Genomic DNA, 17555 nt, shown 5'->3' with positions numbered 1-17555 from the left:
TGCTTCTGGTCAGGTATCCTAAGGTGGGTGATCATAGTTTGGTAGCCACATTACATGGTTAACTCATATTAAGCTTAAATCTACTACAACTCTCAAGGCTATTAATAGGAACCAAAGCCTTTCCATCTTGCGCATCCTATAATAGATTTGTGAAGTTAGGGTCTTTATATTTTACTTCATGAAATTTCATCTTATTAATAGGCCATCCTTCAATTCTGTTAAGATCTTCATGCATCTCAATATCACTATGCTCTAACAACAATAGTTTTATCTTGCACTTTAACATTTATCGGACATTTTCATATATAATCTCATTTGATTCTGTTGACAAACCATGCAAAATGTGTATTGTTATCATTTCCATTTTTCAGCTGAGAAAATTGAGTCTCAAAGTGGGTGCCTTGCTCAAGATCACTTGGTGAATAATCTGTGCCATCTTCACATCTAAAAAACATGAATTCTTCTGACTCATTCAAGTTATTCTTAAAATGGGCATAACCTGAAAGCACCCCCCAGAGATCTCTCCTTCAGTTACTTTCAGTCGTTTGATCACACTCTTTGATGGAGTTACTCAACCAGCTACTAACAAAATGCTCCGTAGCCTCCAGCAGTTTGCCGTCTTGGCCACAACAATATCATGAGAGCCTTTTGTCAGTTCCTGGCTGAAATCCAGACACTCCATGTCTATGGTATTTCCATGGTTTACTAAATCATTAAGATAAGAGAATAAAGTTTTGGTGTGTTTTTCTCATAAACACATCTGACTCCGAGAGGTTTCCATTTTGCATTTCTAAATAATCACAAACTATTTGTTTTTAGCCTTTAAAAAAAACAGATGAAATCTGATCATCTTAAACAATCAGTACACTTTCACAGTTATTGGGGAGTCTGCTATGTGCCGGACCATCTGCTACACCGTGAATGTATAAAAAAACTAAAACTCTAGTGTTTTTCATACTGTGAATCATGGCCTGTTGGTGGATTATCAAAGGAATTTGGTTGGTTGCCAACATTTTTTTTTAAAAAATGAAATAGACTAAACTAGAATATAAAGTATCAGAGGACAAATATAATTATTATAGTACGAATTTCTTTCTTTCTTTCTTTCCCTTTCTTTCTTTCTTTTTTTCTTTCTTTCTTTTTCTTTTTCTTTCTTTCTTTCTTTCACTTTAGCATAATTTATATGTGGGCCTTGAGTAGCGATGGAAAATGTACTTTTTTAAATTAGCAGATAACATTTATTGAACACTTAGTATGTTCCATATACTGTTCTAGGTACTGTATACGGATTACTTCCTTTTATGCTTCTTCCATTTTTATTGAGATATCATTGATGTATAGCACTCTATACATTTAACGTGTACAGCATGATTTGACTTACATGCATCATGATTCCCACAATAAGTTTAGTGAATATCCATCATTCCATATAGATACAATGTGAAAGAAATAGAAAAAGAAAACTTTTTTCCTTGTGATGAGAACTGTTAGGATTTACTCTCAACAACTTTCACATGTAACGTACATCCGTGTTCATTATATTTATCACGTTGTACATTGCATCTCTAGTACCTATTTAGCTTATAACTGAAAAATGTATTTCTTACTGTATGTCACTATCAGTAGTTTCAAAGATCCTGCACTAGTGGGAAAAACAGACACAGAATCGTGTCAGTACCCTTTGGACGTACTATGATAATTGCATGCACAGGGTACTAAAGGAGATGGGTATTATTTTCTTTTTTCTCTGTTTTATTTTTGATTTTTATTGCTTTGGTTTTCGTTTGTTTGTTTTGGTTCAAACCATCTAAATACTGCAAAATTTCCCTGAACTGTTTGCCTTTTTTCCCAGGAGTTTACCACTTTCTCATATGCCTTGGTTGGGTTTTAAATATCCCTTTTTTGCCCACAGCTAGTATAATAAGCTCTTTAGAGCCTAGCAGACAGGGGCAGGCTTTCCATCCCCAGCCCACAGTGCCCGCTTGGCATCTTTTCTAAACCAACATAAAGAAGTCCTTATCCAACTAGTATGTGGTTTGCTAGCATCAGTAACCAAGTTTGGGCTCGCTTTAGAGAGCTCGTTGGAGCTAACACTAAATATTGTAGTTTCTATTTTTAAATATCTGTATTTTCTTTAAAAGCATATCCTTCTTTTGCCTTCTCAGAAACTATTTGCAAAAAGGCTTTTTCAGAATGCTTACTTAATATCAACTTCTCCTCACTAGCTTCCTGATATGTGACATGAAAATCCAATTAACTCAACCTTCAACCTATCACAGTACCTGGTATTTAAATGGCTCTCAGAGTTCAGGGTTTATTGTATCCATTACAGGGAAAGAGGAAGTAGAAAAGGCTACAAAGAAAGTATATTTTTGACTCATCATCCTATAGTCTTGCCTTTTTTTTCCATCTGTACAATTTTTAAACTCTTTCGCCAAAGTTTTGTACAACGTTTTAAAAACTCAGAGCTAATTTCCTACTGTGTTCCCACAGCTATGGAATTCTTTGTGAGTACCATGCTTTTCTACCTTCTTTCACCTTATACGTGAAACTTCAAATGTGTCATTTAGTCCAACTCATGTAAGCCTAGATTTTCAGGAAATAAATAAGAATGGGAAGATCCCACATTTATTGACTAAGCATCTGTTTATTTTTCCTTGAAAACAATATATTGCAAAGTCCAGAGGAGATAAGGTGGATGCCAGATATGTAGAAAGATAGATAAGCCATCTGTCTTACACGGACAGGTAGCACAGAAGCCACTGAACAGACACTGAAAAATAACAAATGAACAAATACTCCTCAGTGAGGGACTACTAAATGCAGTACTTCATTTAATCCCCACAGCGAACCTATGAGGCAGGGCCTATTTTTACTCCCATTTTATAAATGATAAAAACTGACTTTGGAGAGAGTAAGCAACTTGTGTACAGTCACCTAAGTCTAACTGGTATTAACTACTAGCACTGGGAACCAGGTCTTAGAACCAGATGTCAAAGTAAAGTGAAATAAACTTAATCCAATTAACTATACACACACACACACATACACACACATATATAGATATATATAGAGAGAGCAGTTACTATATGCTTGATGAACTTACCTGTAACTGTTGAGAGTGGGTGCTTGTGACATGAGTTTAAGTTAGTATTATAATAAATGCTACAATAAAGATCTAAACCTAATGCTACAGGAGTACAGAGGGAGTGCAGTCACTGCCTTGGGGCTGTCAGGAAAGACTTCAAAGAGACACATGAGCTGAGTACCCAAGAATGGTCAGGGACCAGGGAAGGATGTGGGGACCATATGTACCCCTTAGGCTCTTAATCCTGTAACAGAGCTGGGTGTTGGGGCGTAGTTGCAGGTCAGAGAACAGAATGCAGGGAGATTGGGAGGAACAGCTGAAATAAGTAAAGCACACTGCAGTCAGGTCAAAAGAGCTTCGAATGCCATAATAACACTTAGGAGGGCTGAGGGGAAACTGAAACCTTCTAAACTGGGAAATCCTGTGATCGTACTTGGATTACACTTGGAAAGCTGTTTAGATGGAGAAGATGCTGGCCTGGTTTTTACTGTGATAACCCAGCCAAGGACCTGAGCTAGGGAATGGGAGTGAAGATATGAGTGGGGGAGCAGATCTGAGAATCATTTCAGAGTTGGGTCTTGGTCATATGCATGGTGAGGAGAAGAAGGAGCAGATGATTCCGTTCATCTCAGAAGGAAATTATTTAGATGGCCTAAACAAAGCCACCTCTGGGAACCAGACTCTCCTCTCTCAGGGGCTACGAATTCAGGCAGAACCCAGACAAGTAAGAGAAATGTGTGAGGTGCAGCAGGTACGACAGGGCAGAGCAGTGGGGCCTCGGCACCCAGACAAGCGTGTCCTACGAAGGCACTCCAATTCAGGGTTAATTAAAACCAAGAAGGCCGGCCTGGCCGTGCAGGCTGGGTTGGACTCTCCTCCACCAGGGGTCTCTCGAATAGCTCCCAAGTTTCTACCTCCAGGAATTCGGAGATAATTTTGCCGTTAACTTACACAGGGAACATATGCTAAGAATCAAGTCTGGGAGACTAAGGAGTGTTGGCTCCGAGGTTCAGAAGAGGGAAGCTGGAAATATGGTCCTAGGGCTCCATGAAGAGGTTTCAGGGAAGAAGTAAATGCATTTTATGCCAGGATTAAGTTTCTATGTGAAAAGGGGAACTGCAGGTGTTTTATATTTAGGCTGTCTCGACGATGGTAATTACGTCCTCTTTGTAATCAGGCAAGGAAGCTTCTCAGAGAGGAAGAAAGGAAAACTGAAAGGAAGAGAGCTTTGCGGGTTGGGAAGGAATCTTCCAGCTACTGGGAAGGAAGAAGGTGTAGGGACCATAAAGACGGTGGAGGGACCCAGCAAAGGTGCCCAGGAAACCCAGAGAGCATGTGCGACAGGGAAGGAAGGAGAAAAAGGAGGTGGGGGTACCGTGCCTGTGCTCACCTAGATTCCCCTCTCCATCCCAGCCACCTGTAAATGCGCGTCATCCTTGATGTTTCCCAGGGTGACGACTCTGATGAGGAAGATCTCTGCATCAGCAACAAATGGACTTTCCAAAGGACCAGCCGCCGGTGGTCTCGCGTGGACGACCTCCACGCAGTGTTTCCCGGCGGAGACAGAAACGGGTCGTCAGGAGACATTACGATGAGAAACACGACCAGCAGTGAGAGCGTCCTCACCGACCTGAGCGAGCCCGAGGTCTGCTCCATTCACAGCGAAAGCAGCGGCGGGAGCGACGGCCGCAGCCAGCCGGGCAGCTACGGCGCCGGCCGGGAGGCCTTGGACGGCCCCGGGCAGTACTGCGCCCACGGCCCAGCCATGCTGGACGCCACGCTGGGCGGCAGCAGCCTCCCGCCGTCCCCCAGAGACGGTCTCCAGCACCCTTTGCACCCAAAGAATGAGAAGCCCTCCCGGGCCAGAGCCAAATCCTTTCTGAAACGCATGGAAACGCTGCGAGGGAAAGGAGCGCAGGGAAGGCAGAAGGGGTCGGGGCGGACCGGGGGCTTGGTGATCAGCGGCCCGGTGCTGCAGCAGGAGCCCGAGTCCTTCAAGGCCATGCAGTGCATCCAGATTCCAAATGGAGATCTCCAGAACTCACCCCCCGCTGCCTGCAAAACAGGGCTTCCGGGCCCCAGCAAATGGAGCGGTGAGAGCAGCCCGTCGGAAAACAGCAGCAGCGGGGTAAGCACGCCCGGCCTGAAGGAGCGAAGATGCCAGGAGGCCCACAAGCGCGGGGGCATGTACTTAGAAGACCTGGACGTGCTGGCGGGGACAGCACTGCGGGGTGCAGGGGACCAAAACCACGCACGCGAGTTTCATTCCCAAGAGAACTTGGTGGTGCACATTCCCAAGGACCACAAACCAGGCACGTTCCCCAAGGCGCTCTCTATCGAAAGCCTCTCACCAACAGACAATAGCAGCGGGGTTAACTGGAGGACTGGAAACGTCTCCCCGGGCAGACGGCCGGGCCCTGGGGCCAGGGAGCCCAGGCTCATGGCGTCCTGCCACAGAGCGAGTCGAGTTAGCATCTATGACAACGTCCCCGGCTCCCACCTGTATGCCAGCACCGGGGATCTTTTGGACTTGGAGAAGGACGATCTCTTCCCTCACTTGGACGACATTCTGCATCATGTCAACGGGCTCCAAGAGGTAGTGGATGACTGGTCCAAAAACCTGTTACCTGAACTGCAGACACATAATGCACTGTCCGGAGAAGCTGGCTTCTGCCCCTTCCCCCCTCCTAGTCAGATCACCTTAGATTTTGAAGGCAATTCTGTCTCCGAAGGTCGGACAACACCCAGTGATGTGGAAAGAGATGGAGCGTCTCTTAATGAATCAGAGGCCACTGGGGTCAGAGAAAGGAGGGACTCTGGAGTAGGGGCCTCTCTGACCAGGCCAAACAGGTTGGTGGCATGACTTTGTGAAATGATGTTTAATCCATTTCATAATAATTATGGTCTATGTATTTAACAAGCATTTATAGAGTACCTTCTAAATATTTAACACTGTCCTAAGTGATGTATGTGGTTGGGGATTATTTGAACAGTAGTGTCTTTCGTGCAGATACTGTGGTGATTGAATCCATGTTAACTCACGTTCATTTCTCCTAGTGTTTACCCTTTAATTCAATCTTGGTTTTATGCAAAAAAAATTTTTGAGCTTCTTATGTGCAAAGCACTGATGAGAAGGTCCATTGCCTGTGCACAGGCCCTTCCCATGACCTTGCAAAGCATCTCTACCCCAAATTTTAAACTTTTAAAAAAGTCCATGAGAAATTTCTGAGATCTAAGGTGTATACACACTTCATAAGTTTATTTTGGCTTGAAAATGCCGATTACTAAGTACATAAAAGCTGTTGTACAACGACCATTTCAGAAGCTCCTTAGACAATGGCCCTGGCAGGGCCTAAGCAGTAGGAACAGCCTACTGTATGTGCTGCTGGGTTTCTCACTGAGGCAGTGACAGCTCTCGAGGCTCATTGACTGACGTGTCATCACTTCAGGAGTGCTTCATCAGTGCTGCTCACCAGTCAGAGTGCGGACACAAGACAGCAGTGTGACAGTACTCTATAGCTCCCAGACGTTTGCAATCTCTGGCTCTCTGTCACTGTCTGTCTGTCTGAATGTCTCTCTCTCTCTCTCTTATGCACACACACAGTCTCAGCTGCTTTCAACACTTTGGGAATGAGTTTAGGAATAAACACATAAAATTTATTACATCACTTATTTAAGCCTCCTAATGAAACAGATAATGACTTTTTCCAGATTTATCAGACTTGGGAAAAATAGTTTCTTCTGTTTATTCTGTACATTTTGTGTCTTCTGTTCCACTTGCTTGGTGGTTTTCTTGGCTCGGAAACTATTTTGATTAGCTACTTAACAATTAATAACATCCTGTATTTTCCGATATCACGTGCCCTTTGTGACTGGCTTCTCTGACGGTCTTTCCGGTAAAGGCGACTCCGGTGGAACAGCTTCCAGCTCTCACACCAGCCGCAGCCGTCCACGGCGTCGCCCCACATCAGCGGTCAGACAGCCGGCCAGCTGAACCTGCTCCAGCGCTTCTCCCTGCTTCGCCTCACGGCCATCATGGAAAAGCACTCCATGTCCAACAAACACGGCTGGACGTGGTACGTAGCCCATTCACCTAGGAGGGGACTGTTTGTTCCAGGGCTCAGGGTGCGATCGCGAACACTTCAGTATTTACTTTCTGATTTCTGAAGAATCCGTTCATTGCCTTCACTGCCAGTCTCCTGAAAATAATGCCCAGAGTTCTGCCTAACTGCCCGCCTCTGGGCTGCCAAAGCTTCGATCCAAAGCTTCGATGTGATGTAGCCTGCAGGAAGCATTGCTTTATTTGTAGCTCTCTGTCAGTTTCCAGGGAAGGCAGTCAGGCTCCAAGAAGGAAAAAGGACAAGTAAAGAGTAATTAGTTGTGAACAGAGACATTAAAAATAAACTTGCCATCAAGTAATTTTGGCAGTTTGCAAAGAAACATCTGTTTCTTGCACCTTCTGGCCCAATGCAGAGCTCAACACTTACAGCACTGCTTCATTCAAAGAGCACTGAACTCTTCAAATGCAGTTCTGCTTTTATTTCACTGGCAAATGAAAACAAGAATATGCAGGAAACCTTTGGAATAAGGGGTTGACAAAAGCATATGTTGGAACTTGAATGTGGACCTATTTTAGATGATTTGGTGGATTTGGAAAAAAATAAAATGTGTTGTTAATTGTCATATAGAAGAATCGGCAATGCTTTTATAAAAATATTTTAGAAAGTTATAAATTGCGTGGTCAAATCAATATATGCTTGTGTGTTAAAATTTCCTTTAAAAGGTACAACTGGTTTTAGAAAAGTAAGGATATAGTCTAGGAATATGATTTATCTTCTCTCCCCTTCTTTCTCCCCCAACCCCAACCAGATTCTTCTTCTTGATGTATTTTTTAATTTGTTTTGTTATGTCTTGTTGGGGACGTTTAAGTGTTTATCACTTGAGAAGTGTGTCTATCACAATTAAACTGGAAAGTCGAGCACTTGATTTGAAAGCAGGGCCATAAATCCATTCTGCTAACGTGAGTCATGCTGTTTAATAGTTAGAGGTCTAACAGAGGCACGGGGCACACACAGTCCTTCCATGTAATGTGAGTAATTAAGAGAGAAACGTTGAATCCCCCCGTGCTTGTCCAATATTCCAACAAAAGCTTGGCTTCCCTCTTGCTCTCACAGCCTGTCCCCACAGTGTGCTCCACGAGGCGTGCATGACCTGCTTTCTGTGAATTCTAGGGCAGTTCCAAAGTTCATGAAGAGGATGAAAGTTCCTGATTACAGAGACAAGACAGTCTTTGGCATTCCTCTCATCGTTCACGTCCAGAGAACGGGACAGCCCCTGCCACAGAGTATCCAGCAAGCCCTGAGGTATCTACGCAGCAACTGCCTCGATCAGGTAGGGTCGTAAATCCTAAGCACAGCCTGGGATGTATGGAGTGCCAGGCAGAGCCAGATCTGTCCAGGATCAGACAAGACATGCCTCTCCAAAATAAAAGGCATTGTGATCTTTATAGATCAGTATTTAATCTGACCAGGTGACATCCTTGTCAAGCTGTGTGAGGATGTTTCCTCACTGGCAACTTGAAGGACACCCTGGAGTGACTGCAGAAAGCTAATGTGAATCATTTGTACCCGTGATGGCTAATTTGTGTTCCCCCGAAACTGAGAGTAAAGCTGTCTACTGCATTTCCTTTTAATTATGGTCTCAGTGCCACCATTAATTTCATAGCATTCTGTTATCCCTCTTTGTCTTTTTTTTTTAAACCAGAATTAGGTCTTTATATCTCCCTTTATAAATTTTTTTTGAAGCAGCACCATGACAAATTTATTTATATCTTTCAAAAAATTTATTTATATCTTTTTAAAATGTGCAAGTAAAATATGAAAATAGGGACTTCCCTGGTGGTACAGTGGTTAAGACTTCGCCTTCCAATGCAGGGAGTGTGGGTTCAATCCCTGGTCGGGAAGCTAAGATCCCACATGCCTCAGGGCCAAAAGACCGAAACATAAAACAGAAGCAGTATTGTAACAAATTCAATAAAGACTTTAAACAGGGTCCACATCAAAAAATCTTTTAAAAATATGAAAATAATATCAGCTAAATTAAATATTCCCTCATCTTGTGGAGTTGATTAAAAAGCTCAAGCTAAACAAAAGTCTTGGAGATCATTTTTGTCTCCAGGACTGGGGGGGGGGGGGGGGCAACACAATGGTGGGCTCTGATTGGCCCAGAATGCAACCCATCCTATAATTAACCAGGCCAAGCCTTTGCTCCTCGGAATTAACACTCATTAGTTTCTCTGTTAGGCATTCCGTCCAAAATGAAATTCTGCTTGATAAATTACAGCCTTGAGTACTGGGGGTATTTTCAGGCAACTATTCTATAATGGCTTTTGTTCATCATACTCTGTAATGCCCTGTGAATAATCTGTGCCAACCTAAGATTATTTGCACTTCTCATTGATTTTCCCTTGGCCTTGGGCTCAGTGGACAGGAATGAGCTGAGCTACACGAATTCATGAACTGATGCTTGTCTCTACCCCAGTGCTGAGATCACACTAAGAATCATGATGAATCCGATACCAGTTTTCAGTAAGAATGAGGGTAACGTCTTCATTCGATGCCGTTGCTGATTGAACTAAATGCATTATTCCATTCTCCCTTCCCACTCCTAATCTAGATAATACACATACCTACATTTTTTCATATTTAGATGTTATAGTGAGGGTAACAGTGGTTGCTGTTACTGTTGTGGTGGTGATGGCTGCTTTGTTCGAGAAATGGCCTGGATGGCTTGCCTGTTGTTTCCCAGAAAGAAGGGCGATGGGACCACTTGTCTAAAGCTAATGGTGCTCATCTTTGGCAGATGCCCCAATATTAAGTGACTTGTGAATAACATCCCAATAGAGCAATCCATTGAATCTGGTTTGTTAAGTGTTAGATTTGGTTTTTTTTTTTTTTTTCATTTTAGAGTTTTTATCAAAAGCACACCTTAATCCAAGGTAGAGGGTCTGTGGGTATCTTACTGAGGAAACTTTTTGGGGAGGTGGGCTCAAGTGAACACTTGGAAATGCCCACTCTGATCACTGTCTTTTGCAGCCCTGAGAGTACTGCAGCCACGCCCTTTGGCACAGGACTTCGTGGCTTCAGTTGTACTTTTACTGGTTGATTAGTGCAGACCCAAGATTGTATTTTGTGGAGGGTAGCTGGTTATTCGGACACATGTTTTTCCAAGCTTCTCAGTTTTCCTAAGGGTGTGTAAGACTCATCTCCCCTCTTGGCCAGTTCCCTTAGAGTGTTCGGCTCTGCCTTTTACCAAGCATAGAAAATATTCTGTTCCAAACATTCTAATGGATAGCCAGCTAGCTGATGCTCATCAGCAAAAGCTCTATTCAGAGAAAACAGTGTTTGTTCAGGAATGCTTCAAGTAAATGCAGGCCATCTGTGCCATTCATTCAATAATAGTAACCTTTCTTGCGTGCCCAGCATGTTTCAGGGATCATATTAAGTATCCTGCAAGCATTGCCTCATTTAATCCCATATCCACCCTGGGCAGGGTTAGCCCCTAGGAGGCAATGGTGGAGCCAACACTTGCTTGAAGATCTATCTGCAGAGTCCAAGTTTTTAACAAGTGCACTTTGCTACCACCTGTTAGAATTGCTTGTCCCAGTGGACTTTGGGGTGATGCCATCTCTAGTATTGAGGGACACTCTGAGAAGTGGCCCGAAACAACTCATTGATGAATTCACTCTCAGGATTGTGTTGGTGATGTTGATCATTATATCATGTGGTGTCTTTTCTGTAAGAATGAAAGAATCTTTTTCTCTGGCCCCAGCACCTGAAAAGATTGTTGTTTTTAGATAACTGGTCTGTATTTATATTAGGTACACCAGACTCATTCAGCTGGATATGTTTTCCTCTCTACACTGGCTGCTAGAATTATTGAAGCCAAATGCATGTTCTGCCTGTAGTAAATATATATAATTTGGGGGCATGAATTTGGTGTGTGAACCTCATTCCTACTTCCTGCTAACCTTTTCTATCTTTATTTTCCTTTTGCTCTAGTCCTCTCATCTATTATCTTTAATTGCATCTTACTGTACTTTATAGATCACTATAAGTCACCTTGAATTCTTTCTCGAACAAGATTGGGTATAAATGCATTGTAATACCACCACTCTACTCACCGCATAGTCTTTATGTAGAATGGAAACCAATCCCGCCCCCTGCAGATTCCGAATAATGAGTATCACCGGCATCACTACTGTTACTGGGCCCAGTGTCCTGTTTGAAGCAAAGTCATATGAACAGAGGGAAGGACAGTGGCACCAAAACCCCCTCAATCTCTACTCACTGGCTTATTCCCAGCCTCCATTTCAGGCCTATAACTATTTTTTTTTTTAAATCTGGAAGAACGCCACACTGAAAAACAGTATGCTGGCAAAGCTTTATAAGAAAAAAGACTAATTTCATAGGCATAAATACTGATTCTAAATGTAACCGCAGTGAACAAGGCAACCCTTCTCTTGTATCCGTCAAAAGAAAAAATCCTCAAGATGTCAAAGGGACTTTCGTGGAATCCAGTTCCTCCCCTTATGGGGTACACAACGCCAGCAGGGCCCCCACCTTGTATGTCCCTCCCCTTCATCAGCACACAGTGTGGGCAGCACACAGAGCCCCCCTCTGGTCCCTGTGAAGAAGGAAGGTGGTCATAGGAAGGGACAAGGGGAAACTAGAGAAATATAATAAGAATCGAAGAAAACCAGGCTCAGGAGGAAGACTGTTCTAGAGATTTAAGAGCAAACTCGAGCAAATAAAAGCCAATGAATCAGAAAAGAAAGAGGGACAAGGGTCACAAGGAAGGAGCGGACACACACGAGATGAGGGTCCTTCCTTCGCCAACGGCACCTCCTCTGAAGGGAAGACTCAGGTCTACACAGGCTCTTGAGCTCTCAGCCCCCCGGCCATGCAAGACCAGAGGGTCTCAGAATACTCTTCCTCTAAACCCCCCTTAACTGGCTTCTCTGCTGCCTGCCTGCCTCTACATGGTCCCCTCGAACTACCATGCAAGACTGTCCCAAGGCTCAGCCCCTCATCCAGGGGAGGGAGGCTTCCTGCAGTAAGCTCAGCTTCTCTCCCTCATGCTACACATTTTTCTCAAACATGCATCGCAAACAGCTGAAGACAGCCCTACAGGGTCCTGAAACAAGACCACCGTTCCAGCTCCTGCACCCCCAAGTGCAGAACAGCTTCCACATGAGGAAACACAGTGTATCCATTTTTGCCCTGGCAGCTGGCTGGAGATGAAATAGGGAGTTTAGCCTTCGGTTCTGAACCATTTGTATTCAGACACAGCAGTTTGTGAGACGAGCGGGCTTTGTTGGCTGAGCTTTATTGCTGCCCTCCATCAACTGCACAGAAGGATAGGTTATACACAGCCCCTGATGAATATGAAGTCACAGCAGAGAGTGGCTAAACCCGCAGTGCTCCAGATAAGAACCCACCACCTACTGCTCTTAGGAACCTCTCTCTCTCTCTCAATAAAAGCAACTTTTCTTCATTAGCGGAGCACATCCCTAAAGAAGAGGAAATGCAAGTCCTGACAAACACCATTAAGTGCTGCAAGGATTAGCATAAACAGGATGCCAGGTAGGAGATTTAATATTATTTAGATGACATTTGAGTTCTAATGCAGCACTCATGCCCAGGCTCTCCTTCTAATGGAGCAGTAAGTTTTAAAAGCCCAATTATGCTGGGAAGACACTTCATACTCAGTACAAGTGTCCTCGACCTGCCACCTGTTCATCACCCTCCCTGCTGCCTACCCCGGGTAAGATGAGTGATGTTCCAGCGCCTATCTGTTTAAATTATACTTTGAGTCCTTGCTTTCTCATAGCTGAGTTTTTGGGTGGAAGACTAAAGAGAGAGGAAAGTAAAACTAGATCAGAGCAACACTCATTGTTCATCCTTTTATCTTTAAAATGAGAGATTATGTGCAAGAGAAAAGCTTAAAAACTGGATTTCGCACTGCTGACCTCTATTCTTACCTTTTAAGAGAGTCTTAGAGCCGTGCTTTCGAGGTACATGAGAGCAGGCCCTGCTGCGTAATTTGTGGAGCCTTGTGCAAAATGAAAGTGCATATAAATTATGAAGAATTTCAAAACGGTGACCGCAGAACGTTAAACCAAGTGTGGGTCCCCGTGTGTCTACCCAGGTCACCCGCCCACCAGTGACAGACACGGAAGCAAATGAAAGACATTTCACACATCTTGGGTCCTCCTCGTAATGAAGCTGAAGGGTCCGGAGTTGCCTCCCATTGGCTATGATGACAAGGGTGCCCTTAGAAGAAACCCATTTTAAAGTGGTTTCTTTGGTCCTCCACTTTTTACTTAGAAAAAAAAAAAATTAGCCAAAAATGCATATTTTATCACTGCTCTGAAAGCTTTTTGCAGAAGAAGAAATGGTGGTTGCCAACTCCATGGACCAACACCCCTGGTTGCTCTATGATGATTGGTAGGAGAAGCTCTTCTCTCTGGTTCCAGGACCTCTACATCACTAGAGGAAGCTTCTATTTACCACGCCCAGGGAGATTTTCACTCCAGGGACCAGAAGCCCTGCCCCCAAATGGCTTAAACTATAGAAAATTCCCACGGTCACATGACAAGAAGGCAGGAAGCAGGACAGTTCCAGGATTAGTTCTTACATTAGCTCAGTGACATCTTTGAAGACAGGCGCCCTTACCATCTTTCCCTTCCGCCATCCTCCACTCCAACATCTGGAGTCTGATTTCAGACCACCTTTACTTTATTAGGCTTAGGAAAAAAAATTTCCTTTGGTGCTTCCAACAAAAATCCCCAGAACCCACAGATATTTCCCACGTCCCTTGGATGATAAGGGTGGGACGGGAAGGTTATTGTCAGAAATTGAGGCAGAACAAATAAATACCTGACAACCCTCTGGACATCCTGTGAGATCTAAGTCAGAACAAGCAGCTTGGAGCCCGCAGCTGGAGAGCTCCAGACATGTCTAAAATAATTAAAATCACAATATTTGCTGAAACTAGAAAGAAACTTGGAAACAAAACAATACAAAGAAAACATCACTGGGATGTGTGTGTACCTGCACGTCACTGTGCACCCAAAATCAAAGCCAGCGAGACACAGAGGACAAAAGAGGAATCTCGTTCTGCGATGTCCTCACAAACGCTTGTCTGCTTTATTCTTTTTATAGAATCCGATCAATATTTCTCTACCGTTAAAACATAATAACAGGAATTCTCAAATGGAATAATACCAACGCACAGGAGGATAACTGTGAGTCACACTGAGGAATTCACCTCTGGGGCACTTGGCTTCTGAGAACTGCCGGGCAGCACAGCCCTGAGGCACGGTCCCGGGCCTCCTTCCAGAATCCGAAGAGTTGAGATGTAAACACATCAAGGCTGGATCTCACTTCGATAATCACTCATTTGACATCTTGAACTTTTCTTTTGACAGGACGTGCTTTCTTCTCATGCCCTTTGATGAAACTTGGAGTAGTTGCCAGAGGAAGAGAAATGCTCTTTAGAGTCTTCTTGGCAATGTTTTACATTTTCTAGACATTCCAAACTTTAAGAATAAAAAAGAAAGCAATTAATATTTTAAGTGACACTATGCCTTAATATCCTGTTCTGTGAAATTAGGGTGGTAAGCCTTGGAACGCCAAGAAGTATTACTAAGAATTGTCTTTATTGCCACAAAAAGTAGCGGGATATAATTGCCCCTGCGATCCATTCAGCTGACGTATACAAAAACCTGAGTATTCTCTAATTGCTTGGAATTCTTCCCTTGCTGTTGCACAGTTCAAAAGAATTGGCGCTGCTCTCTGTTTATAGCAGCAACCAAGAGCTCTTCAGACCCCTGAGCTTGGGTCGAGGCCGGCCTGGCACACAGAGCAGCCAGTGAGACAACCTGGCGTGTCTCTCCAGGAATAAGGAGGGAGAGCCGCGCTGACTCGAGGCCGCTGCCCACCTCTCTGACCACTGGGGATGTGGAAGTGGGCCAACCAGTGAGCCCTTGGGGAGTGAAAAGAGTGGAGACTGAGGGTTGAAGAACCAGTCTTGAGAAACTCAGTGCCCTATAGGCATTTAAAAATAGTAGACATACGAATTCACCATAAGCCTGGGCTCCCAGAGAAGCTCAGTTCTTTTGGGGTGACGGCAGGTCCCCTTGAGGAGAGCCTACAGCATAACTTGGAAACCACTGCAGGAACCTCCATCCTCATCGGGCTCTGCTCCCCCTGGCTCGTTCCTGTTAGGGGCACTATCCCCACGGCGCCTTACTGCTCCGTTCATTTATCAAGCAGAGGAGTCTAAGCCCTAAGGATGAAAAAGGCATAATACAGCGCCTTGAAGTCTGAAGAAAAGCCACTTAGGAATCATTCTCACTACAGCCACAGCTTCTACACATAATAACTAACCAGGTAGAGTAGTAAGTGCATCATATGAGAAGCGTATGTTACAAGGATTCTGAAGAAGGAAAAGCACGTAAGACCTGTCAGTCAAAATATGTGCTTAACGATATTTCGTTTCATGAGCATATTCCCTATAAACCTCTCCCTCAAAGGGGCATTGGATACCTATCTGGGATCCACCAAACCTTCCATTGACAGAAGTTTCTCAAAACCCCCACTAAAGTATACACACCAGAAGGTAGGGAATTTTGTCTGACCTGCTCACTAATGACTCTTAGAAGATATAAGTATGCCTGATATATAGGGGGTATTTAATCATTACTTGTTAAATAAATGAATAAAAAAATAACGTCTACCATGTTGTAAGACTTGACAAGTCACAAAGCACAATCACGTATATTTTCTCAGGAGCCCTGTAAGGTGGGCTATTATTCTTATTTTCATTTCATGGGAGAGGAAGTCAGTGTTCAGCTACTGCCCGAAGTAGCCAAGTTAGTAATTTACAATATACTAGTTTGGGTGCAATTCCAAGTCATCGAGTCCTGGTCCTGTTGCCTTCTCATCTCCGTCAGCGTGCTTGCAGTAGGAAGAAAACGTCTGGGGTAAAGGCGGCCTCACTAACACGTCACTGTGGCTTGTTTCAGGTGGGTCTTTTTCGAAAATCAGGCGTGAAGTCTCGAATCCATGCCTTACGTCAAATGAACGAGAGCTTTCCTGAGAACGTCAGCTACGAGGACCAATCTGCTTACGACGTGGCGGATATGGTGAAGCAGTTCTTCCGGGACCTTCCTGAGCCTCTTTTCACCAACAAGCTCAGCGAGACCTTCCTCCACATCTATCAGTGTAAGTGGGAACAAGGTAGATCAGTGTTCTCAAGTGCATTCATCCACCTAAAAAACAAAATTCTATAGATTGAATTTTAATTGTACAAGTAATGCATGAAGAAGTATATAAAAGTTACAATTCTACCTTCCTCTCCAGAAGTAAACTTTGTTCACACTTCAATATGGAAATCTCCAGGCTATATTTTATGCATTTGAAAATACGTTTTTGACATCAAAATCTTCCTGCTCAATAGGGTTTTATGTAGGATATAAAAACTAACTTTCAATGTACTTTTAATAAATTTAAAATGAAAAGGTAACAATAGAATTTATTTTATATATAGGTGTTTTTAAAAAGAAAGCATTTCCTTGGGATATATGAAATCCAAATGTGTTAAAATGACTAGAAATAAAAGGAAATGTATTTTAATGCAATGTATTTTAATTGTTGAAAAGCAAACCAAATCAAGGCTTAAGCTTAATTCAACTAATTTATATTTTCACTTAGAACTTTTTAAGTGCTGTGAAGTTGATAATTCTCAGCAAAACCCCTATAATTAATCATTGAAAAAAGCAAGTATTGATTTAACAACATATCCTGCTAAAGATAGTTGCAAAGTAGGGGATGGTATTAGAAATGAACACGTGGCTCTTTTCTAGCTGCACTGTTATGGTTATACAGTTGTCCCTCAGTAACCTTGTGGGATTCCTTCCGGGACCCACCGAGGATGCTAAAGTCCCATAGTCGGTTTTCCATATCCTCAGTTGGGCATCCGAGGATTCAGACAACCACGATCATAAACATAGTACAGGATTCACAGTTCATTGAGTCTGCAAATTCAGGACCCAAGTATAGAGAGAGCCGGCTGTGTATTTATTGAAAAAAAAAAAAATTTGCCTGTTAAGTGAACCCATACAGGTCAAACCGTGTTGTTCAACAGTTAACTGTTAAGTATTTAATGGTCCAAGCCTCAATTCTTTAGGAAAAAAACACTTGGCCTGTGGACTTTTGAGTTTTTAGCAACATATACATGAAGTGGACCTTGACATGGAATTGATCCAACTCGAAAAAGATTCTTGCTGTTGAGAATTCTGTACTAAATGTGTTTCAGGAGTTTATAATATTGCAAATTCAAAAAGGATTATAACAAGTACCACTTGTAAAAACAGGATAAAGTGGTGACCCACTAAATAAAT

General features: G+C 43.2%; 1 protein-coding gene across 5 annotated transcripts in view; it reads left to right on the top strand.

Moving 5' to 3' along the window:
• STARD13 (StAR related lipid transfer domain containing 13) overlaps positions 1–17555 on the top strand; it is a 383288-nt gene that overhangs the window by 353569 nt on the left and 12164 nt on the right. For 4 of the 5 annotated variants that reach the window (XM_032611028.1, XM_032611027.1, XM_032611029.1 and 1 more), the window contains 4 exons: positions 4539–5938; positions 6991–7164; positions 8320–8479; positions 16179–16377. In XM_032611028.1, the coding sequence (XP_032466919.1) occupies positions 4539–5938; positions 6991–7164; positions 8320–8479; positions 16179–16377 (1933 nt within the window). Of the gene's footprint in view, positions 1–4501; positions 5939–6990; positions 7165–8319; positions 8480–16178; positions 16378–17555 lie in introns of all 5 variants that reach the window. The other variant, XM_032611030.1, reaches the window with a different exon arrangement.

Source organism: Phocoena sinus, chromosome 18 (assembly GCF_008692025.1).
Source record: "Phocoena sinus isolate mPhoSin1 chromosome 18, mPhoSin1.pri, whole genome shotgun sequence".
Lineage (NCBI taxonomy): Eukaryota > Metazoa > Chordata > Mammalia > Artiodactyla > Phocoenidae > Phocoena > Phocoena sinus.
The sequence above is the reverse complement of the archived record's forward strand: the minus strand, read 5'-3'. Positions and strand labels throughout refer to the sequence as shown.